The sequence below is a fragment of the Trachemys scripta genome, chromosome 16 (assembly GCF_013100865.1).
Source record: "Trachemys scripta elegans isolate TJP31775 chromosome 16, CAS_Tse_1.0, whole genome shotgun sequence".
Lineage (NCBI taxonomy): Eukaryota > Metazoa > Chordata > Testudines > Emydidae > Trachemys > Trachemys scripta.
This window is the reverse complement of record NC_048313.1, coordinates 3,590,179-3,613,039: the sequence shown is the minus strand read 5'-3', so window position 1 is coordinate 3,613,039 and position 22,861 is coordinate 3,590,179. Positions and strand designations below refer to the sequence as shown.

The 22,861-nt window shown below is 56.3% G+C and overlaps 1 protein-coding gene across 1 annotated transcript; it reads right to left on the bottom strand.

The window, feature by feature from the left end:
* Positions 1-1,605: 1,605 nt before the first annotated feature.
* SAMD4B (sterile alpha motif domain containing 4B) lies at positions 1,606-22,277 on the bottom strand. Its single transcript, XM_034792505.1, has 12 exons — positions 21,769-22,277; positions 12,930-13,412; positions 10,264-10,503; positions 9,111-9,220; positions 8,628-8,714; positions 7,752-8,058; positions 6,898-6,983; positions 6,464-6,582; positions 5,019-5,214; positions 3,854-3,977; positions 2,933-3,016; positions 1,606-2,481 (listed from the first exon to the last, which is right to left on the bottom strand). The coding sequence occupies exons 1-12, from the start codon at positions 21,962-21,964 to the stop codon at positions 2,453-2,455; spliced, it is 2,061 nt and encodes a 686-aa protein (XP_034648396.1). The 5' UTR covers positions 21,965-22,277; the 3' UTR covers positions 1,606-2,452.
* Positions 22,278-22,861: the final 584 nt, after the last annotated feature.

Sequence of the window (22,861 nt, the reverse complement as noted above, 5' to 3'; positions counted from 1 at the left end):
GCGGGGCGCAGCGAGACAAAGAGCCAGCGAACACGGGCTGCCGGGTTTGGTTTTTTGGTTTTTTTTTTTTTTGTAAAATTTTTTTTTCCGTTTTGTTTTTTAATAACGTATTCATGGTTACCAGCCATAGTCATAACAAAAGTTATTCATAATAAAATGTATCTAAAATAACATTTCTATCTGAAACAGGAACCTTGTCGCTCTACTGTAGAAATAGGTCGGGGGGGTTGTTTTTTGTACACACTACTATGCGGTATATACTTTGGAAAGGCCTTTAACATTTAAACAGGTCTGGGGGGGTGGGGTGGGAATTTCTTTTGTACCAATGGGAGGGGCTCAGCCTGTGGGGGTCATCTACTTTGGGGGCATGCGTCTCCCCCCACGCTGCAGAGAGATCTGGGGAGACAAGGGACTTTTGTCCCAGGGCGTCTTTCTGGGAAAAGACAAAATTGTACCTAGGTCTGGGCAGGACCCTGTTCCCCTCTCCCCCCCCAAAATAAATCCATGGGGCTCTTGCAAAGTCCAGTCCTCCCCTGCCCCCCCCAAATCCCTAGTGTGACCCTCACCCCAGATTCCCCCTCCGCTGCCCCTGAACGCCTGAAGATACAAGTCTCGGGGCGACCCTGGTTCTCCACCTGGCGCAGTCCTTTGTGCCAGTGCCACTCCCCCATTGAAACGGCGTCATTTGCACCTCCCGTTGCCCAACTATCAGTGACGGCGCAAGGTGGTGGAGAGATGGGGGCCCCTTTCCCGCAGCTGGGCCCGCACCCTTCGGAGCCTCGTGGGAATGGAGCTCGGGGGAGGGAAAATTTGGAAGCTTTTAAATCTATTTGCTTTTTTAAAAAAAATGAGTCACAAATCAGAAGGAAAAAAAATAGGTTAATCCAATCAAAATGGGGGTTGGGCTGGGTAAAAGCCACACCCCTTGCCTGCAGGCTCCTCCCACCCCCCAGCCCATGTAGTGTTTTCTGTTTTACACACATGCACACGCACACACAAAGCTTGGGGCTTAGGGGAGGGCTCGCTCCTGCCTGAGCCCGCCCCCCAGATCACAGGACTCAATCCTCATCTCCCCTCACACCCCCATCAAGCCATGTAAGGAACAGCTCTGTCCCCGCCACCCCCAAACCTGGGGGGGGGGTGTGTGTCTTCCAGACCATCCCAAAGGGGCTTGGAAACAACCCCCCGGATCACAGCCCTTTCTCAGTTCATTAGCAGCGTGAGAGCCCTGCACTGCGGCCCCTGGGCAGGAAGGGGCGCTCTAACCCGGCTGTCTGAGCGTGGCCTGACGGCGCTGCCAACGCAGACGAGCTCCGGGCAGGGAGAGGCGACCCACAGGCAGAGCCGCCAATTCATCCGGGCGGGTCTGCCCTGTGTGGGCGGAGCCTTCCCAGTCTCTGCCGGGGGCACACACGGGGGGGGAAGGGGGGAGGACAAACCCGTCAACCGAGCTGACTCTCGAGGGCCCCAGATGCAGCCAAACCAACACCCACCAACCTTCTAATGCTCCAATCACGTATGCTTTATAATCCCCTCCGGGGGGGATGCACTCCAGGAGAAGACGCCCAAAGGGTTAAATACCCTCCAACCCCTCCCCCCCCCGGGTATCCCCATCACCCCCCACCCCCACTCTTCAGCCCGGCCCAACACCCCTTCTCTGAGGCGTGGCTTCTTTCCCTGAATCCACCACTTGCCCTAGGGGGGAGGGCACGGACCCCCTCAAAGGCCACGCCCCCAGCCACCCTCTTATGGGGGAGGGCGTGGCCCTCCTTCAAAGGCCACGCCCCCAAGTAGTCACGGGGGTGGGGTGGGGAGTTACAGGCACTTAACAGTTCCAGAAGAGTTCTCGGCCCCCATCTGTGGAGGTGTTTCCCCCCATCGCAGGGATCAGGTGCGAAAAGCAGGTGGGGGGGCTAACCCAGAAGAAACCAGCTCGCCAGGTTAGCCCCCCGGTGCCTTTCGTGGCAACCGGCATCGGCCAAGAGCGGCCGTACTGCCCCGGGGTGGGGTGGGGAGGAAAGTGAATCAGAGATGCGCTTTATCTCCCCTTCTCCACTCCTCCCTCTCAGGAGCTCTCTTTTTCCCCATGCTGAGAAAGGATGGGCCAGGGGGAGAGGGGAAAGAGGGGGGCGGGAGGAGACACACACACACATGCGTGACCCAAGATCCTGCTGCTTCTGGCTTCGTTACCCTGGGAGTTACAGGATGCAACTCAGTATTAAACCATAGTTAAAGTAATAATAAAGTAGAAAAATATTAGAACGTATAAGATGGTAAGATTGTAGTGAGAGCTTCTTCCAACCCCCCCACCGTGGCGGAGTTGATGGTAAACGCTGGGGGAGGGTGGGAGGAGGGGTGTGGGGTGGAAGATTCAACCACCCCTTTAAGCACCCCCCAAAAAATAAAGAGAACCCCCTAAAGCGTCTCAGGAACCACGGATCCCCGAGGCTGGTCAGATGGTGGAGGTCTTGTCGGTGCCATCTGTTAGGAGAGAAAACAGGACCAGAGAGCGTTCAGTGTTGAGGCAGAAGGGGACGAGTCGTCATCCCGTGGCCAGGTTCGGGCCAAGGGCGTTCATAAGGGGCCAGAGATTCTGCGTGCCTGGCGGCGTCTCCAGTCACAAGAAAGAAGCCAGGAATTCGCCGGGCCCCCCCCAAATCCCAAGAGTAGCGGGAGGTCTCGGCCCAGGGTTTTGCTGCCGACTACACCCAGCTGCGTGCTGGGTTCCGCCACAGGCGCCCCACTGCAGACAAGGTCACCGATAGATACGTGTGCCCCATGCGTCTGGCTGCGATCTAGGGCTGTGAGAGAGTTGCCCACCCTGGGGTGGGGTGAAGGGGTGGGTTTGGGCCCCATCTTGGTCTCCCGGGGACCTGCTTGCTTGTATCGCCCTTTAACACCCTCCCCTCCCGGGGCTGACCCCACATCTCACCGCCCAGCGCGTGCTCCGTCATGCTCAGGCACAGCGACTCCAGCGTGGGGTTGATCTCCAGGTCTGTTCCGGGGATCTGGCAATCTACAGGGGGGGGCGGAGGAAGGGGATTAGCCAGGTGCCCCCACACTCCCTGGTGGGCAATGGAAACTGGATTCACGCAGCATTCATGTGACCGCCCCGGCCCACCCGGCAAGGTGGCAGCTTCGAGCCTCATCCCCTTATTAACCCTGGTGCTGCCAACTTCTCCACTGAAAAACGGTCAGTGATGGAGAATCCAATGACTGGGCCGGGAATAGAACCCAGGAGTCCTGGCTCCCAGCCCCCACTGCACTAACCCACTAGACCCCACTCCCCTCCCAGAACCAGGGATAGAACCCAGGAGTCCTGGCTCCCAGCCCCCACTGCACTAACCCATTAGACCCCACTCCCCTCCCAGAACCAGGGATAGAACCCAGGAGTCCTGGCTCCCAGCCCCCACTGCACTAACCCATTAGACCCCACTCCCCTCCCAGAACCAGGGATAGAACCCAGGAGTCCTGGCTCCCAGCCCCCACTGCACTAACCCATTAGACCCCACTCCCCTCCCAGAACCAGGGATAGAACCCAGGAGTCCTGGCTCCCAGCCCCCACTGCACTAACCCACTAGACCCCACTCCCCTCCCAGAACCAGGGATAGAACCCAGGAGTCCTGACTTGCAGCAGATGGACACTGCTTGTCAACACGTGCAGCCTGCTCTGGGGAGGAGCACGACAGGCTTCCCCCCCACAGCCCAAGCAGCCGGAGAGGAGGAGGAGGAGAGCGAGTTGGCAGCAGACGGCCTCCCACCGGCCTCAGCTGGGCAGAACAGTCTCTCCAAGAACAACTCCTGTCCTGAGTCTGCCAAGGGCTGGTACCGGGAGAGCCCCCCGGCTACTCACCCTGGGGGAACATGATGATGGCCTGCGGGGACGTGTGGACGGGTAGCGAATGGGTGCGCTGGACCGAGCTGCGGCTCTGGCCGGGCATGCTGTTGCTGCCCCCGGGATTGGCGAACCACAGATTCTGCGGAGAGAGGGGAAAGACCGGGCTAGAGGATGCAGGAGCCTGGCCCAGAGCAGCTGGATCCCCCAGGCTCACCAGCGCCAGCCTGGCACACGGGGGATCCAGAGACAACATTCAATAGCAGCAACGGGTCGACGTGGCTCCGAGTCACGCTCCCCTGGAAGGAACAGAGGGCTAACGCTGCGCTGGGAGAGGGGGCCGGGCTCCCGTGCCCAAGTCACAAGGCCCTGGCGCCCCCCAGGGGCGGGGAGATAACACTGCAAGGGGAGAGCCCAGCTCGATTCTGCAATCCCAGCTTTCCAACCTCACAGAGCAGCTCTTAACCCTCCCTCTCCCAAACAGAGAACCCCACCAGGCCATTTGGAGAGCAGAAATTCATTTAAAAAAAGAGGGGGTGCCATCAATTTATCCTGCTCTAGCCACTAGATCTCACTCCTTTCCTACGGCCAGGAATGGGGCTCAGAAGTCCTCCCTCCCCCAGGCCCACCCTGCTCTAACCACTAGCACTGGGGATAGATCCCAGGAGTCCTAGCTCCCAGTTCCATTTAAGATACCTATCTAGTCACTGTAACACACAAGCGCCTCACAATCTTTAATGTATTTGTCCTCACATGCCCCCTGGCAGGCAGGGCAGATCTATTAACCCCATAGTAACATGGAGAAACTGAGGCATGGACAGACTATGATGGAGAATCTAATGGCTGGTCTGGGACTAGAACCCAGAAGTCCTGACTCCCAGCCCCACCCGCTCTAACCACTAGACCCAACTCCCCTCCCAGAGCTGGGGATTGAACCTAGGAGTCCTGGCTCCCAGCCCACCCCAGTGGACCCCTCTCCCCTCCCAGCCCTGCGTTCATGGCCCTAGACATTTCTCTCTACAACCTGCTGACCTAGACAAACGAGCCCTTCTAGACTGGCACCCGCTGCTCCCGTTCATTGTAAAATCCCCTTCGGCTCAGCTGGGGCTTCAGCCAGAGCCACGAGGGAGAAACCGGCCCACACCCGTGGCTCGAGCGACACCTCCCGCCCCGCCGGACTCACCTGTCGTCCCTGGCTCCCGATGGGGCTGGTAAGTGCATGCCGGGGCAAGACCCCTCCAATCCCCGCCGGACTCAGCAGCCCCAGGCGGCTCGGGGGCATGGCTCGAGGGGGCATCTGGAACGGCCGCTGCCCTCTGCGCGCGACGCCCACCCCCACAGATCCAGCTATGGGGAGAGAGTTGGAACCAAAAGCCCACCTGGGGGAGTGGAGAAGGTGAAAAAAATAAAGGACTGTTCTGAAGTCACCAGAGAATCTAGCTACTTGCTGCATCCCTTGGGATCGACTTCCCCCTCTCAATTTCACATGGGACAGGTCTCTGGAGCGCCCCCTCCCACAGCAGCCCACACATCTGAGCATCTCAGGGCGTCAGACACACCTGGGCCAAGTGATCTGTGATGTGTTGCCGGGTGGGGGCCCCCACTAGGGAAGCCTCGAGGGTGCGGCTGGTTTTCCGGCGGTGCTTAGCACCCTCCAGCCCTTGTGAAAACAGGGGTGCTTTAAATGCAGCTCAAAGTGGCCTCCCCCACCCGCCACTTGAAAATCTGGCCTCCGCAGAGACGGACTGCCCCTTGGAACCGGCCTGAACCCCCCTCTGCTCCCCCCAGTAGGAAAGGCACAAACTAAACGGGCTTCCCACAGGCCTGGGTCGCAGCTGACGTGTGGATGGATCCCAACTGGCTGCTAGCGGTCAAGGGCATCCCTGCTCCCAGACACGGGGACAGGAAGAGACAGCCGGGGATGCCTGACAGGTTACCCGAGCCGCTCAGCTTGGACTGGGGGGGCAGCGCACAGAGCAGGGCTTCGAAACTCGCATGAGCCAGCCCCCCCCGGGATTTCGGAGACACCCCCACCCCCAGCCAGCCCTGTCGGCCGGGATCCCAGCGCCTGCTCCTCCCTGGGCTTGTCAGGGGGAAGGCCGCAGAGCTGGAGCATGTGGGAGGATGGGGGATTTCGTAACACGAGGCGTGTTGCTTGTGCCCCTGGGAGCGACCGATCAGCTCCCCAGCCCCCTCGGCGGCGAGGAAGGGCTGGAATCAAGACAGGCAGTGACCTGCCACTGCGATGACCCCAGAGAGCTGGGGCTAGAACCCGGGAGTCCCAACTCCTAGTCCCCGTCCATGCTCTAACTGCTAGGTCCTGCTGCCTCCCTTCCACAGCCATTAGATCCTAGCGATCTAGGAGCCAAGTGGCTCCAGGTACCGCTGGGGACCCTCCCCACCTACAATTTATTTATTGGTTGCACCTAGCAACTGCGATTGGGGAAACTGAGGCAGCCTAAGTCACACATCAAGGCAGAGCTGGGACCAGAATCCAGGTCCCGGAGAGCCCGATCCACTGGGCCATATTGTCTAGCCAGATCACCCAGGGGGGGGTTATTCAGCACTGTCCCCCCCCATACTCCCAGCCTTCATGCCATTCTACAGCTGCAAACTGGCCACACCTACCCTTTCTGCTGGCGGTACCCTTGCATGTCGAGCACGGCCTTCCGGGGGAACGCTCGCAACAACTTCAGCACCTGCTGCTTCCAGGACAACAGCCTCTTCTTCTGCGTCTCCGTGAATGCCTGCGGCGCACAGGGACAGCGCCGTCAGGACGCTGGGCTGGTGCTGGGGCATAGGGAGGGGGCAGGAGCAGCCGCAGGGAGGAGGGGCACAGAACGGGGCACTTTGCTACAGAGAGCGGAGGGATTCGAGCACACATCCAGCCCAAAGCAGGTGTGTGTGGAGGCAGGGGAAGGTCCTTAAATGACCCGCTTGGATCAGTTCAACAGCTCTGGGGCCTGGCCTGCTGGGCACGGTGGAGAAGAACCCAGGAGTCCTGAGGGGAGCCAGCAGCCCCCGCCCCCGGGATCAGAGGGAGGTTTCCATGCAGACGATACCTCGTGAGTCAGGCACTTCTCTATGAGCTGGAGGTAACTGGTGATGTTCTCCTCGTCAGGCCGGGAGACGAGCAGCTGCGTGCACACTGCGAGGGGAGCAGAGGGGTTACTCCCCAGGCCCTTCCAGAGCCTCTCCCCTCCGCCCCCCGCCCGATGCTCAACCTGGGGGGAGGGACAGCTCAGTGGTTTGAGCATTGGCCTGCTAAACCCAGGGTTGTGAGTTCAATCCTTGAGAGGGCCACTTAGGGATCTGGGGCAAAATCAGTACTTGGTCCTGCTAGTGAAGGCAGGGGGCTGGACTCAATGACCTTTCAAGGTCCCTTCCAGTTCTAGGAGATGGGATATCTCCATTCATTAAATTTAAAAAATAAATAATTAAATTATAAAAATCATGACCCCCGGAGGCTGCAGCTCACAGGAAAAGGGACTCACCCAAGGACAAGCGGTGAGCAAGCAGCAGGGCTGGAAAGAACCCAGGAATCCTGCCAAGTCCCACCACTGCTCTAACCACCCAATCCCCACTTCCCTCCCCCAGCCAGGAATAGAAGCCAGGATTCCTGAGCCCAGCTCCCACCCCCTCCCCTGACAGAGGGGATAAGTCATCCAGCTTCCCTGCCCCGCCAAGGGGGAGTCAGTGGGACCCATCCGCCTGAAACAGGGCTGGAGACGTCAGTCAGCCCCAGCCGCACATGCCAACACGAGGGCATGCCCCCAAATCTGTACCGCCCCCATCCGGGAGAGAAGCAGTAACGCTCCCTCTAATGCCCCGGGACCCCCACCCCGGGCTCCCTGAATGCCCCTGGGGGAAAGGCAGTGCCCTCTGGACTGGATGCCGGGCACGGGGACGCCCTTACCTTTCCCCATCACCCGGGTGAACTGCCCCGGGATGTCCCCTTCCGCGATGGGTGCCGTGGCCGACTCCCCGTCGCAGGGGGAGGCCGTCTGGGACGAGAAGCCGTCCACTGCAGGCTCCTTGTCCTCTGCCCCGTTGGTGGCTTTGTCCAGGCCCGGCCTGGGGGCTCCGTGGCGCTCGGGCACCGCCTGCTGCCCCTCCTTGGGCGCGGCCATGGCCTGGAGGGAGCTGTATGCTTTGATGGGCGTGATGATTATCTGCTGGAGCTCCTGGAGCGCGTTCCACAGGTTCCCTCCTTCTAGGATGTCCTGCGGAGGGGCCAGGGAAAGGGGGTGGGAGAAAGGGCAAAGGGGGTGGAGAAGATGTCATGAAAAATTAAGGGCAGCCCCACGTCTCAAAAAGGACCAAGGGGCGCAGTGGTCCAAGCATCAGGCTCAGAGCACCGGGGATCACGGGTTCGAGCCCCAGCATCCCTGTGTGGCAGATAATTTAGGACTTGCAGCCACACGATCCTGTTTGCCCTGCACGGCACCTGCCCCGAGAGCTTGGGTTTTAACGCCAGCAGCCTCGAAGCCAACTGCCCCGGCTGTGGTTCAGAGGTGCGATCTGCCACTACGTGAATTCCAGTAGCACCTAGGGGCCACGACCGAGATCAGGGCTGCGCCGCCCCCTTGGCACCAGGTGCAATGCAGGCCCTGAGCGAGAGGCACAGATCCCAAGGCGCTCACAGCCTAAGCAAGGACTGCGAGCCCCGTTTTACAGGGGGGGGGAGATTCGAGGGGCTTAAGGAAGAGTCAGGAATCAACCCCGGGGCTGGGTGCCTTGACCCCGAGGCCTTCGGCTCAGACCTCGCAGGGGAACCCGGTGGGTCTTTTACCTTCTCCAGAGACTTGAGAACACTCTGCCTCTCCCGTAGCTTCTGGATGCTCAAGGCAATTTTGTGTCTGGCTCCTTTGGTCACGTTCTGTGCAGGAAGGAAGAGACGCAGGCGCTAAAGCGACAGCCACGGACGCAGCCCCTGACAGACTCAGAGACACGCCCTGGGAACAGGTCGCAGCCGCAGGTGTTCCCTGGCGGCCACGCAGCCCGACAGGAACTCAGGGCTCTTCCGTGGCATTCGCCCCACGGGTAGGTGAGAATTTCGGGCTCTGGGCTGGAGGTATCCAGAGAAGCCCCTGGAATTTAGCCATCGGATCAAATCAGGAGCTGTGGGGACGGTGACAGGTGTCCATGCGTTTATGCAGTCCTGAGAGCCCCTTCCCAGCTGGCGGGGGCCGGAGTGGCCCCCTAAGTCTGTGAAAGACACCTGTCCTACGACACCACAGTCCCCCGGCCCGGGACCCTGCTGTCCCCTCCTCACCTGGGACTCCAGATGCTGCTCCGTGAGGGTCATCATCTCTTCATACGTCATCTGGGAGAAGAGGGCTGCGTACTTGTGCAGACGAAGGCTCTTCAGCCACGAGGGGACGTCTGTGGAGGAGGGAGAGACCGGTCCTTTAGCGTGACCTAGGCCAGGCCTGGGGAAGCGTCCGCGGCTCCCGGGACCGCCGGCGTTACGCACCGGCCACTCTAGGGCTCCCCAGAGCCAGAGGAACATTCCCCTTTCAAGGCAGGGCCTTCTCAGGTGACAAGGGGCGTGTGTAAGAGAGGGTATTGGAAGGGCATTCGACCAAGGCTGGCTGATACCCACAGCAGGATTCCCATCATTAGAGCCCTGAAAATCCATGGACCATTTTTGCAGACAGTGGATTGGATGCAGATACAACCGTGCAGGGCTCTACTCACTGGCGGCACCTGGCCTGCGGCGTCCGGCTCGGGCAGCCTGGGGGGGTGCAGTGTGCTTGGGGCCAGCGGCAGGTCGGCGTCGGGGCTGTCCAGCACCCGCGCGCCGTGCCGCTTCCTGTCCAGCAGCTCGGACCCCTCGGGCAGCACCAGCGTCCCCCACCACGGCCTGGCCGCACTGGCCACGCTCCCAGTCCCGGCCCGCCGGCTCCTGGGATTGGACCTGGTGCCCAACCCCTCCCCCTCACCGCTGCTGCCGTGTGCCGTAGCTTGTGAACCTCCGGGAGCAGCACCCGATGTGGCCCCCCCGACTTCCCCTCTGTGCTGCCCCTTCTTGAGACCCCACCCCGCCTCTTCCCTGCAAGACCCCTCCCCCTCCCTCACTAGCCCTTGTGAGACGGCTTGCCGCTGCAGGGCTGGATACGGGTAAAAAACGGCTAGCGGATCGCAGGTTGATCCTGGCCGCTGCGGATCGGACGCAGATCCACATGTTTGTATCCGTGCAGGGCTCTACCCGTCACAGACATAGGAAAGGCTCATCCCCCTCGCTCACCACTGCCCATGTTCCCTCCAGCCCCCGGCCTAGCAGCCCTGGTCAAATCGCTGGGAGCCCCCCGGTTAGGGCTGACCAGGCAGGGGTCTGATCCAGCATTCCCGGGGTTGGCCGGCAGAGCGAGGCAGTTGGGGTTCCCTCCCCGGCACGGGCCGACGGCGCCTCCCCCCAGCCGTACCTTTCATGCCACTGCCATCCTCCTGGAAGGTGTTACGGCTGCCCATCTGCTCCTCCGTCTGTTCGCTGCCCGAGGAGGCCACGCTGCTCTGGGGGGACAGGGGCGCGTGGTCCCCCGGGATGAACGCCTGCCGGGCGCAAAGCTCGTCGGGGCTCATCCACTCGCCGGGGGCCTGCGGGCTGGTGGGGATGAGGGACATGGAGCGCTTGAGCGGGCTGGGGTGGATTTGGCAGGGCAGAGCTGGAAGGGAAGGGCAGAGAATTAGCATGACGACATCAGGGCTGGATCTCCCATCCTACAGAGCGACCAGGGAGGAAGAGCCTCGCGCCTCTGAGACAGGGGGAGGACAGAGAGAGGAGAGATCAGTCACCTACAACTCAAGGCAGCTGAAGCCTCAGGGCCTGGCGCTTGGAAAGTGGTTTTTAGCTGGGCTCCTCCTCTCCCCATTCAGGATACGGCCCCAGAATGGGCCCTGCCCCCCCAGCGAGGCTCCCCCAGACCCACATGGGCAGAATTCTCTGCACGGCTATGGTGCATTTCATCCAAGGGCCTTGATGCAACTGACCAGCAGGAGTCGGGACCCCTCTCCGGGAAGCCCCCTGGTCCAGGGCATGCAGAGGATTGACAGCACAAGTGAGAACCAAACCCACGATCGGGGGGAACTAGCCACGTGACCACGCTCCTTTTGCCAGTCACCCGTGCAGAGGGACGAACGGCAGCAAAGGGCTTAGGAGGGTCAGTCTGGGCAGGGGTGTTCTGTCTGCACTGCTCCGTCGGCTTCCCCAGCACCGTGAAGCAGCCGGGGAGCAATTCAACCCCCGTCTTGCCTCCCTGCTGTATTTGGCGGCAGTGAAAAGAGGCAAATTTTCCACCCCCTGCCACCGCTCTCTCCCCCTCCCTCGCCACGGATCTCCCACTATCCTGAGTGCCCCTGTGGGAACAGCCAAGGAGCTAGCCAACGCCAAGCAGGGGGATAGCACATGAGCAAGGCAGAGCCCGGTTCGGCCAAGGGACCCAGGCTGTACGTTACAGCTACGGCCAGGTCTAAGCGCCGCTCTGGGATACAGCTGGTTTTTCCCCTGAACTGTACAAACCCTGGGCACACCCTCAGAGGCGGCTTTCAAGTTAAAGGGGACGCTGGTAAGTCAAGTTTAGCTGCCTCCGTTTTGATTCATGTTATTCCTGTTTTGGTGTGAAGAGAACGCACGTTTTCTCCCCTCCCCCAGCCACCGGAGCGCTGGGGGCTGCAGGGAGGGAAATCCACCCGGAACCACCCCAATGGGAGAGGAGGAGATGGAAGGGAAGGAAAAAGTGTCTAGAAGGGACAACTACATTTGATTAGCTTTAATAATAACTCCTGTTTCTTTACTAGAAGTAGAGGCAGTTATTGGGAGGTGGTGGGGTCAGTAGCGTAGCTAGGGGGGAGAGCGGGGCAGCGGCCGCTCCCCCACTGAACACAAGTGGCACCTTGTCAATTTCTTGGCACCTTTTTAATTTTTACTCACCCGGAGGGAACAGGGGGAGCGATCAAAAAAAAAGCGCGAGAGCCACTGCGACACTTTTACTCACCTGGCAGCGCCGGGTCTTCGGCGGCACAACCTCCTCTCGCTCCTTCAGTGCCACCGAAGACACCTGGAGTGAGTGAAGGGCCCGCCACCGAAGACCCGGAGCGCTGCCAGGTGAGTAAAAGCGCCACAGCGGGTGCCACTTTTTTTTTTTTTTTTTTTTGGATCGCGCCCCGTTCCCTCCACCTGGCTACGCCATTGGGTGGGGTTCAGTAGGTCACCTCCAAAATTGACACCCCCAGCCGCCCATCCTGACACTCCTCTGACCGTCTTCAAGCTTCATTTACCTCACCAGTCACTGGCATCTGTACGTACACGTAAGCACACCCCCGGCCGCCATGGCACGTTGGACTCCAAGCACTTCGCAGGCCCAAAGCACCGTGCAAACTAATGCCCCTTGGGATGGAGGGGCAACCAATATTATCAGCCCCATTTTATAGATGGGGAAACTGAGGCACGGGGCACTGACCTGTCCCCCAATGTCAGAGCTTAGGTTTGATCTGTCATCGTCCCCACCTCCTTTTGCCCTCAAACACCACAGACCACCCACCTGGACACACGGCCGCCCCTCCAACCCTCCCCGCTGCTTGGGCCTCAAAATATTTTCTTCTGGGGCCCATCAAGAAGCAGGCGCGGAGTCCGAGGAGGAAGCACAGCTCAGCTGATAGGGACTCCGAACTCCTGGGTTCTGTTCCTCTCTCTCCTGCCGACTAGCCACAGGCAAGTGGCTTCACCTGCTCCGTGCCTCAGTTTCCCCAATGGGTAAAACAAGGTTGGGACACCGCACCTATGTCAAGTATTTTGAGCTCTACAGAAGGCAGCCATGAGAATAAGGCATGTTTTCTAATCAGAGTGAGACTCAAGGTACTCAATCTACGCAGCTTAAGGAAAAGGTTAAGAGAGGACTTGATCCCAGACGGCGTACCTACGCGGGGAACAAACATTCGATCATGGGCTCTTCCAGCTCGCAGAGGAAGGTCGAACACGATCCAATGGCTGGATGCTGAAGCTAGACCAACTCGGACTGGCAATAAGATTATATTGGCCTCTAAGCGCCTACCTACTGCCCACGCCCCATCCTGGCCCCACCCCGCCCCGTACCTGCATTTGCATTGCTTCCGATGCTGTTGATGGCCGAGGGCACCGAGCTAGAGGAGTGGAAAGGCAAGTGTCCGTTTTCGCGGGGCAGCTTCTCCTGCCAGCCGTGTCCCAGCTCCCCCATGCCCGAGTCCCCTGGGCCCTGCCACTCGTCCGAGCCCTGGCGCGAGTGGTAGGCAGTGTCGGGCCGGCCCCTGCCCTGGCCGGAGTAGCCGCTAGACAGGCGTTCCTCGAGGTGGTTGAGCCACAGGGCCAGGGAGTTGCGATCGTCCAGCGTGGTGGCCGGGTGGATGAGGGCGTAGGACAGCAGCTGCCGGCTTTCCTCGATGAACAGGTTGCTCTCGATGGAGTAGGCCAGGACCTTCTGCAATAGCTTCATGTATTCGGACTTGGCTTCTGTGTTGCCAGGCTGCAGCAGGGGCAGGTGAGACAGGAGCAGGGAGACCACCTTGTCCTTCGATTCCTGGTGCCATTGGCTGATGACAGCTGTTTGGGGGAGAGAGGGCAGAGAGGGGTGAAGAACCGGAACAAACAGGAGCCTGCTCCTTCCTCCAGTCGCTTTCGCCACAGAGAAATCAATGCAGCCACTTCTGGGGAGGAACAAGACAGCTAGTGAAGAGGTGTGTAGGAACACTAGCAACAGCTTCAGGCAGGGAGACTTGTATCCTACCGAAAGCCACAGCGTGGGGTGACCAAGGGGGCTTACCAGAACCAGACCCCTGGAATGGACACCCCAACCCTAGACACGGTGATCTCAAGCAATCCAGGCAATCAGTCTGCGTGTCCCCCAAAATGTCACCACTTCCAGCAACAAAGAGAGCTCCAAGCACTTAGCAAATGTGGTCTCATTTCTCCCATTTTACAGCTGGGGAAACCGAGGCACGGGGAAGGCAGCGACTTAACCAAGGTCAGTGGCAGAGCTGGGCTCATCAGACCTGTGATTAAACTCCAGTGCTCTACCCACTAGGCCATGCCACCTCTCCCTGCTGAATTCTCCAGCTCACCTCTGCCCAAAACTAACGGGACGGCTCTGATTTGAACTCCCTTCCCCCGGACAGCGCGCGAAGCTTAAAGACAGGAATCGATCTGGGCGGGGAGGGTAAGAGAGGCCTTTGAAGGGAGAGGGTGCTCCACGCTGAAGCGGACGTATTTGTTATGGGCGTATGGGGGGGAAGTTGAGGGACGGGGAGCCTGGCAGAGAGCTTTCTCAACCGTTTAGGGATTAGGTAAATAACCGTACAGTTATTGGGAAATCGCCACGTGCACAGCCAGCAGACAGAGCATAAGGGCTTGTGAACCGGAGCGAGTCCTAAGTCCTTATCTGGCCTCTTGTATCCAAGCGCCTCAAAATCTTTAGTGGGGCAGAGAAGGGCTACTGTCAACATTGCACAGATGGGGAAACTGAGGCAGCCAGCGGCAAAGTGACTTGCCCGGGGAGTTTGTGGCAGAGCTGGGAATTGAACCTAGGTCTCCAAGTCTTAGGTTAGTGCCTAACCATTGGATTTATCCTTCCTCTCCTTTGCCAGCTATCCCAACCTCAGTGTGCAGTGGAATAAAATCCTAAACAGATGATATCGGTTCAGGGAGGATCAGCGCCATAGTTTGACCCATAGGCACCGACTCCATGGGTGCTCCGGGGCTGAAAAAGAATTGTGGGTGCTAAGCACCCACTGGCAGCCCCACTAATCAGCTCCTCCCCCCCAAGGTCTCCCACCAGCTGTGATCAGCTGTTCAGTGGCATGCAGGATGCAGTGGGGGGGAGGGGGCAGGAGTTGGGGCTTGGGGGAAGGGGTGGAGTAGGGGCAGGGCCTGGGGTGGAGCAGGGGTCAAGCACACCCCCCCCGGAACTTGGCGCCTCTGGTTTGAACCACAGGCCTTAGCAAACAAAGTCCCAAGAACTGTTATTAATTTCACCAGATGAAGTTAACAGGCAGCAGGTTTAAAAACAAACAAAAGGAAGCCGGTCTTCACCGAGCGCACAGTCAACCTGTGGAACTCCTTGCCAGGGGATGTTGTGAAGGCCAAAAGAATAACCGGGTTCAAAAAAGAACTAGATAAGTTCCTGGAGGATCAGTCCAACAATGGCTATTAGACAAGATGCTCAGGGACACAACCCCATGCTCCGGGTGTCCCTAAACTGCCAGGACCAGGGTGGACGACAGGGGATGAATCACTCGAAACTGCCCTGTTCTGTTCATTCCCTCTGAAGTACCTGGTGTTGGCCACTGTCGGAAGACAGGATACTAGGCCGTTCTTATGTCAAATGTTGATCTCATGCAAGAAAAATTGTAAGGGAGGGGGCTGTATCTCAGGTACCCCACGCTCAAACCACCTCAGGTTTGACTCGGTCACGCTATGCCGGACCCCCATGAGGCACAGAAAGTTTCAAGACCATCCGAATCAGCCTGCGGATTTTGGAGCTCTGAAAGACAGCTGGTCAGCTAGACCCAAGCTTAACTCAAGCAGGTGCTACCGGCTCTTTGGAACAGCCATGGGTTCAAACTCTCAACAGAGATGACCAAGCCCCCTCAGCCTTCAGAGATAGTGCCCTAGCGTTCCAGGAAGATGGGTGTGAGGGTCTCGGGTCAGAGGAGATCCAGGGTCCTATCCACTCTGCCTGGACATGAATATCTCCTTGGGAACTTTGAGGGAGCAGGGGGTTTGCCCTGGTCTCCTGAGGCAAAATTTCCTCTCCCACCTCCACTGTTGGTCCGCATTGCTCTCCACCCCAGAAGCAGCTGCAATGGTGGTGCTGTCAGCACAGTCTGTGCAGCTCCAACAGATGGGCACATGCAACTCCCTCAACACTACCTCAGGGCTAATCCCAGCTCTGCTACTAACCGACCGCGTACGGACTGAGGGGTGGCGGGGTCACTTTACTGCCCTGCCTCGATTTCCCCAACGCCATTGGGAATGCATTTGGATGCTTGAGGTTCTGGCCAACTCTTCCCTGGCAGCGCAAGCTGCAGAACTGGGATCTCTTGTTCTTTAATAGCGACTTCAACGCCCGCCCCCCCGCCCCCCCCCCTTGCACTGAAGAACATTCACCGCCGGAGAGAGGGGACGGGAGGCTTTGGGAGAAACTTTCCCTACAAAGTCAGAGCAGACAGATTCCAGCACACGCTGCCACCACCACGGGCAGACACCCAAATGTTACAGTTACAAAGGCCTGGAGCTACCCACCAACTGCGCAGGGTGGCCCACAGCCCCGGAAGGGCAGGGTCTGCTCACCGCGTGCCTGTCGGATGGAAGATACCCTCTGGCAAGGGAAGCTGCATTGAGCGGCACATGCAGGCCCGACAATCTTAATTCTTTAAATCTTAGCTTCTACCCGCTGTTTCCTCTTGGCCTCCTAGGGAAAGATCCTTCCCACACCTGTGGAAGAACAGGCCTGCTACACAGAAGGGTGCCCCCGCACCTGCACAGGGACCCCTTCCACATCTTGTGCTGCTACTCCGCTCTCGAGAGTCCCCTGCAAGGGAGACAGTGTGGGCATGACACACGTCTGGAGGGGCAGGACTCCTGGATTCTATTCCTAGCTCTTCCACTGATTTGCTGAGAGCGCTAGGGTAAGTCACTGCCTCGCCCCGCGCCTCAGTTTCCCCATCCGTAAAACAGGGATAGCCATACGTTTGCAGGGTGCTTAAAGATCTCGGGATGAAAAGCACTGGCTCGGCCTAAGTCCCGAGTCCCCAGAGGGTGGGTGGTCCAATTAATGGAACTGGAATCTATCGCCTTCGTGGTTTATTTAGGGGGATCCACACATCGCCAGAGCGACTGTAGAAACAAGCACGCATCTGCCACTCCAATCTGGGCTATGACCCATCCCTGCCTGCCCCTAGCAGAGCAAGCAATCTCAGCCAGGGAGCAGGAGACACACTTGGAAAGGACAGAGCGGTTACCTCTGGGGCATCTCCCATCACACACACACACACACACACACACACACAGAGCTATTTTTAACCTGGAAATTAAGGCTTAGGGAAAGGCCAGGCCACAGAGGCTGAGGCCAACGATTCAGCGAGTGTCTCCTGCAAGCTGCCGGCAGGCCCTGCGCAAACTTGACAAGATTTGCTTTGCTACTTCATCGAGGGACCAAGGACCATCCTCACCCACAGAGGACAGCTGGGGGCTAAAAGGGTGCCATGCGGCACAGGGTTTGCCACGTTTCCAATCTCAAATCGCCTCATGGGGGAATTCTGGAACAAGGCTGTTAAAATTCACATGCGAGCTGAAGCGTGGCACAAGCGAGAGGGGGAATTTTAGCTGAATCAAGAGCTCTTGCTTTAAAAATGCCGAATAGGAGGAATTTTTTTTTTAAATCTAGTCTGTTCTGAGGCCTGACCCATTCCGAATTGGACACTTCTTCCCAGCTTAAAAAGCGTGTTGCTTTTGCAGTTCACTCATTACTTGTTTTTAAGTCAAACGGTCCTTTCACTTCAGATCATTCCCTTTCAGGAACAAAACAAGAGGCCCCTTAGATGGTCAACTTTTACTTTGCTTTGAAAACTGGCTACCAAAGAGGGGAAATGGCTAATTACTTTTGGCTGAGAAGTTTTCCCATGATGCATCCATGGCCGGCATTACGTATTTTGCTTCAGCTAGACAGAAACAATGTTGAACTGTCTAAAGAGTTTTGCTAGTGCTGATGTCGGGGGCGGAATTGAGTTAAAGAACAGCTTAACGACATAGAGAGAAATGATAGGAAGTCAAAGAAATTTGATGTGCCTAGCCTCTGTTTGCCAGCAGCTGGGAATGGGCGACAGGGGATGGATCACTTGATTCCCTGTTCTGTTCGTTCCCTCTGAAGCACCTGCCATTGGCCACTGTCGGAAGACAGGATACTGGGCTAGATGGACCTTTGGTTTGACCCAGTCTGGTCATTCTTATGACCCTGTTTCTTGATTCGTTTGGATCAAGAATGTGGAGATAGCTCATATAATACCAGACGGCCATTCATCTGACCTCTCTGCTTTTTCCGCCTCCCTCTTCAACACCCCCCCCCCACACACACACACACTTCCCTTTGTTGCCTATTTGTGTGTCTTTTTATTGTCACTCTCACCCTAGCATGTTATGTCTGCGTAATATTGTCTGGTTTTGCATTGTCTGGTCTTGCAGCTCTGACAAGTTGTAAAGTCACCTATCGGCATCATCGTATTGGCTAGCCTGTGACAGGGGCAGGATCTGGTAACACATACAAGCTGCAAGTCCTTTACCTTTTTGTAGTTGTTTGATTGTTTCTTTAGGAAAATTCATACAAAATAAATCACACACACAGAAAAGCCTTTAACCAAGTTAGCCACAAAATTAAGACTGAAAAAACGTTGGGTCTTGCTGATACTTTATATTAAGCATGGCCAAACCGAGGCCTACAACTCATGGAGCCCCCCATTCTCCATCTACTAGACTAGGGAGGGAGCTTGGGGCTTCCGCCCTGCAGGGAGGGGGGGCTCAGGGCTTTAGCCCCAGCAGGTGCCACCCGGCGGGACAGGCTGTGCCTGTCTTCTGCCTCTCAACCTTCTGAAGATTACGGCATGTAGCTCACAGGATCAGAAGGTTGGCCACCCCTGCTTCATATCTACACCCCAGGATCTTTAAAGGGCAGATTCCACCCCATTGCTACCAGTCTGAGTGGCAAAAACACAAGACCCCACCCTAGGAGGAGTTATCCGGGTATAGCGTACCTTGCTTTGGCAAAGCAGAAGAAGTTGTACTGGAAGAAAAGCCCCTTACGCTGGTGTAGCCGCACCTGCACTGAGGCGATTACTGTCACCACCCTCACCCACAGATCTGAAGTGCAGACAAGCCCTTAGGGCACTTAGTTGCAATACTAAGTCGCTTTGCTAGGACCAGCTACACAAGCATGGGCTCATTCAGGTGTCTTGGAGCTTGTCTGCACACACTTTAAATATACCAGTATAATGACAGTGGTCCACACACAGAGACACCCCTCCCTCCCCGCAGATGGATGCAGTTATCCGTGTTTTTCTACCACTGTGGCCAGAGGTGTGTTAGGGGTGCTTTGCTGGCCTAGCTAAAGCAGTAAAGCGGTCCTAGCGTAAGTGCATCTTACACTGGTACAAAACCGCAGTTTTACTGGTCTAGCTGCAGCTACTTTGGGGCTTTTGGTGACAAAAGCTAGGTTGGTCGGGGATCATCCCAATGCCCAACCCTTACTAACGTAGCTAGGCTGGCAGATGTCTGTCGAGCAGACCTGGCCTATAGCTAGGACCCTACCAAATTCACGGCCGTGAAAAACGTGTCACAGACCATGAAATCTGGTCTCCCCCGCAAAAGCTGGTCTTGTGTGTGCTTTTACCCTACATTATACAGATTTTATGGGGGAGACCAACGTTTCTCAAACTGGGGGTCCCGAGCCAGAAGAGGGTCGTATGGGGGGGGGGATGATGCAAGGTTATTGTAGAGGGGTCGTGGTATTGCCACCCTTACTTCTGCACAGCCTTCAGAGCTGGGTGGCCAGAGAGCGGCAGCTGCTGGCCAAGTGCCCACCTCTGACGGCGGCGCCCGGCCAGCAGCAGCAGCACAGAAGAGGGTGGTCATGCCATACCATACCATGCTACCCTTACTTCTGCGCTGCTGCATTCCCAGTTAGGTCAGGACCCCTGCAGTTACAACACCATAACATTTCAGATTTAAATATCTGAAATCATGAAATTTACCATTTTTAAAATCCTATGACTGGGAAACTGACCACAATGGACTCGGAATTTAATAGGGTTCTCCCTATAGCTAATTCTGCTTTCCATATGGGAATATGCTATACCAGTTAGAGACCAGTATAACAGCATCCATTCTAGGGACTGCCTCCATGGAACTACATTGGTGTAAAAAGGCGACCTACAACAAGACCATCACACCCCTAAATGACAGTGACACAAACAAAAATCTGTGTGAGCAGAACTTAAAATGAAATACCCTGTTTCCCCGAAAATAAGACAGTGTCTTATATTAATTTTTGCTCCCAAAGATGCGCTAGGTCTTATTTTCAGGGGATGTCTTATTTTTCAGAAATGAAAAATGCCTTATTATCGGTGGATGCCTTATTATCGGGGAGGTCTTATTATCGGGGGGATGCCTTATATTACAACGAGAGGCAAAACTGTAAGTAGGCCTTATTTTCGGAGGATGTCTTATTTTCGGGGAAACAGGGTAAGAGCTTGTCTACAAGGGGACACTCGGAAAAATTAATCCAAGTTAGCTAGACATGTAAATTCAAAGTGGATTAGTTAAACTACACTAAACCCCGTGTGGATGCACTCATTAAGAATGAAAGTGGCCTTAATTCAGATTAGTTTAATTCAATTCCAAAACCTCACTCTCATAATTCACTTCCATAGTGAATTAAACTGAATCAAATTAAGGCCACTTTAATTTACAATGGGAGTGTCCACCCAGTGGTCTAAAGTGATGGCACTAAGTTTACACCTTTTGGTTAATTCAGATTAATTTTCCTGAGGGTCCCCATGTAGACACGCCTTAAGTGTCCATGATGAGATTTGCCCCAGTTTGATTAAGACAGCTTGATTTCCTCACGTTTATTCCCCACCCCCCAACATAGTTGCGGCAGGGGGGAGGAGGAGGAAGGGAGAACATGGATGCCTACAAGACTTTAGACCAGGCATCTCTCAACCAGGAAGGCCACAACTTTCAAGGGGGTTACGAGATGCTGAAAAGTTTTATTACAATCTAAAGCAAGGAAAATCTCACTCCCCCACTTCTGGCACATCCTGACCTTTTCATGGTCAAGCATTCTTCGACCAACCTCTCGAAACACACAAGGAAGTTATACAGGCTTAGCAGTATCACGGATTGTTACATATATTTTATTCTTTTATAGTAAGCATCAGAGGTTCAAGAAAATGTTTGCCTTCGAATAAGGGATCGCCAGCCTGAAGGCTGAGTAACGCTGCATCACCCTACAAATAAATCTGCATTAAGGCCAGATCTACCCTGAAAGAGCTTTAAACGTCTGTGCTTCCAAGATGCTTAAGTGATCAAGTGCAAAGAGACACATGCTGCTACCAGCGAGGAGAGTTAAGTAGTTCCAATACACTGCAATTGCTCTCCAAGAATCCGAAGAATGTGAATAGCAAAGGCAGGAGAGTGGCTGGGGGTGGGACAAGGAAGAAAGGGGATGAAATGGAGTAGAGGGAACAGAGGCTGAGTTGAAGCTGGGGAACATTCTCCGCCCATGGAAAAAGGAGCCCCGGCTCCTGGAATGTTTAGAACTAGGTCAGAGAGAGGATTGTACTTAGGAAGCATGCTGCCCTGATTCCCGGTGGGCTGGATTATATAAACCAATTGTCTATTTCAATCTTTGGTGGAGGACGATTAACAGAGTCTAAATTACCATCATTTGTATGACAGTTGTGCCCAGCCATCAACCGGGAGCCCATTACGCTAGGGGCTGTATAGGTGTATTACGGTAGCACCTAGGAGCCCCAATTACAGACACCAGGGTGCTAGATGCTACACAAACACACCAAAAAGACGGTCCCCTGACCCAAGAGGTTTACAATCCTAATGGATATAGCATGCCTCCTTTTCCACCCTAAACCTCTGTATCGCATTGTTGCAAGGCTGTTGTCAGCTGCCCTGTCTCGCCCCAGACATGGCTGCATTTCAGAGATGGTTAGTCTCGCATACCACAACAATGGACTCATTTTAGAGTTCAGAGAGGGGAGAGTCAGATTAAACGACGCTGATCTAAACCCACCCCGTTCCTGATGCTCATCTCAGCCTGCTCCACCTCAGACTGGGGGGCAAACGGCTCCACCGGACCGACAGCAGCCGCGTCCCGAAGCTGCGCCAAACTTACCTGCGCTGTTGGCCTCCGACTCCACGATGTGGATCTCGGTGCAGTCGGCCAGCGAGTGCTCCAGGCACAGCTGCAGGAAGCGGGCTTGGGTGCGAGTGACGCGCTTGAGGAGGGAGAGCAGAGCCACCGTCTGCTCGCATTCATTCCAGCCTTTGAACCAGCCGGCCAGGATTCCCACCTGATCCCGGAACATCATGGTGGCAGGCGCGTCAACGCAGCTCGGCAGCGACACGCCCAAGGCTGGGGGAGGGGAGGGAAAGGGGTCAGGGGAGAGGGGGGAGCAAGGGAAACCCCCTCACATGGTTTCAGCTTTAAGTCCTACGGTTTGGCCCGGGGGTGGAGGAGGGCACGACCTGGAATGCAAATCCTGCTGCCAGTGAAGCTGGGATCACATGGGGGGACTGTCCCAAAAGATCTTTCTCCGTCTAGATCCTTTTGCAGGGCTCTCCTCTAAGCAGACTGCCTTGGAGATCCCTGCAAGGAAAAAGAAATACGAGACTGATTAAGAAAGATTGGCCACCCCGGAGCACAGCCTGCGTTGTTCTATAACCAGGTCTAAGGCCTCTCTTGCTTTACAGCAGCAGACAGGTGGGACGATTACACATCCAAACACGCAACAGGCTGCATCTTGAGCCCAACGGAAAGCCCACCTGCGGAACTCATCGCCACAGGAGATCAGAGAGAGTCAACTATTGCATCTGGACAGCTTTATGACCAGTTATGTTGGTGCAAATCAGACCTCAGGTGGGAGAGATGAATTCACTTTTCTTCCCTGTTTCCCCCACGTACGGTATTGTGCAATTCAGATTCCAAGGCTAAAAGGGACCATTGTGATCACCTAGTTTGACCTCTGGATAACACCGGCCAGAGACCCGTCCCAAAATAATTCCTAGAGCAGAGCTTTCAGAAAAACCTCTAGTCTTGATATAAACATGGTCACTGATGGAGAATCCACGACCACCATTGGAACAATATCCCAAGGGTCAACTACTCTCGCTGTTAAAAATGTATGCCTGATTTCCAATCTCAAGTTGTCTAGCTTCAACTTCCAGCCATTGGATTGCGTTAGACCTTTGTCTGCTAGACCAAAGAG

Coding starts and splice junctions, on each gene's coding strand:
- SAMD4B (XM_034792505.1), bottom strand. CDS start 21,964: ATGATGTTCCGGGATCAGGTGGGAATCCTGGCCGGCTGGTTCAAAGGC. Junction 8,715..9,110: donor AGCAGCATCTGGAGTCCCAG/GTGAGGAGGGGA, acceptor CTTCCTGCACAG/AACGTGACCAAAGGAGCCAG. Junction 8,059..8,627: donor TTCTCAAGTCTCTGGAGAAG/GTAAAAGACCCA, acceptor GCCCCTCCGCAG/GACATCCTAGAAGGAGGGAA.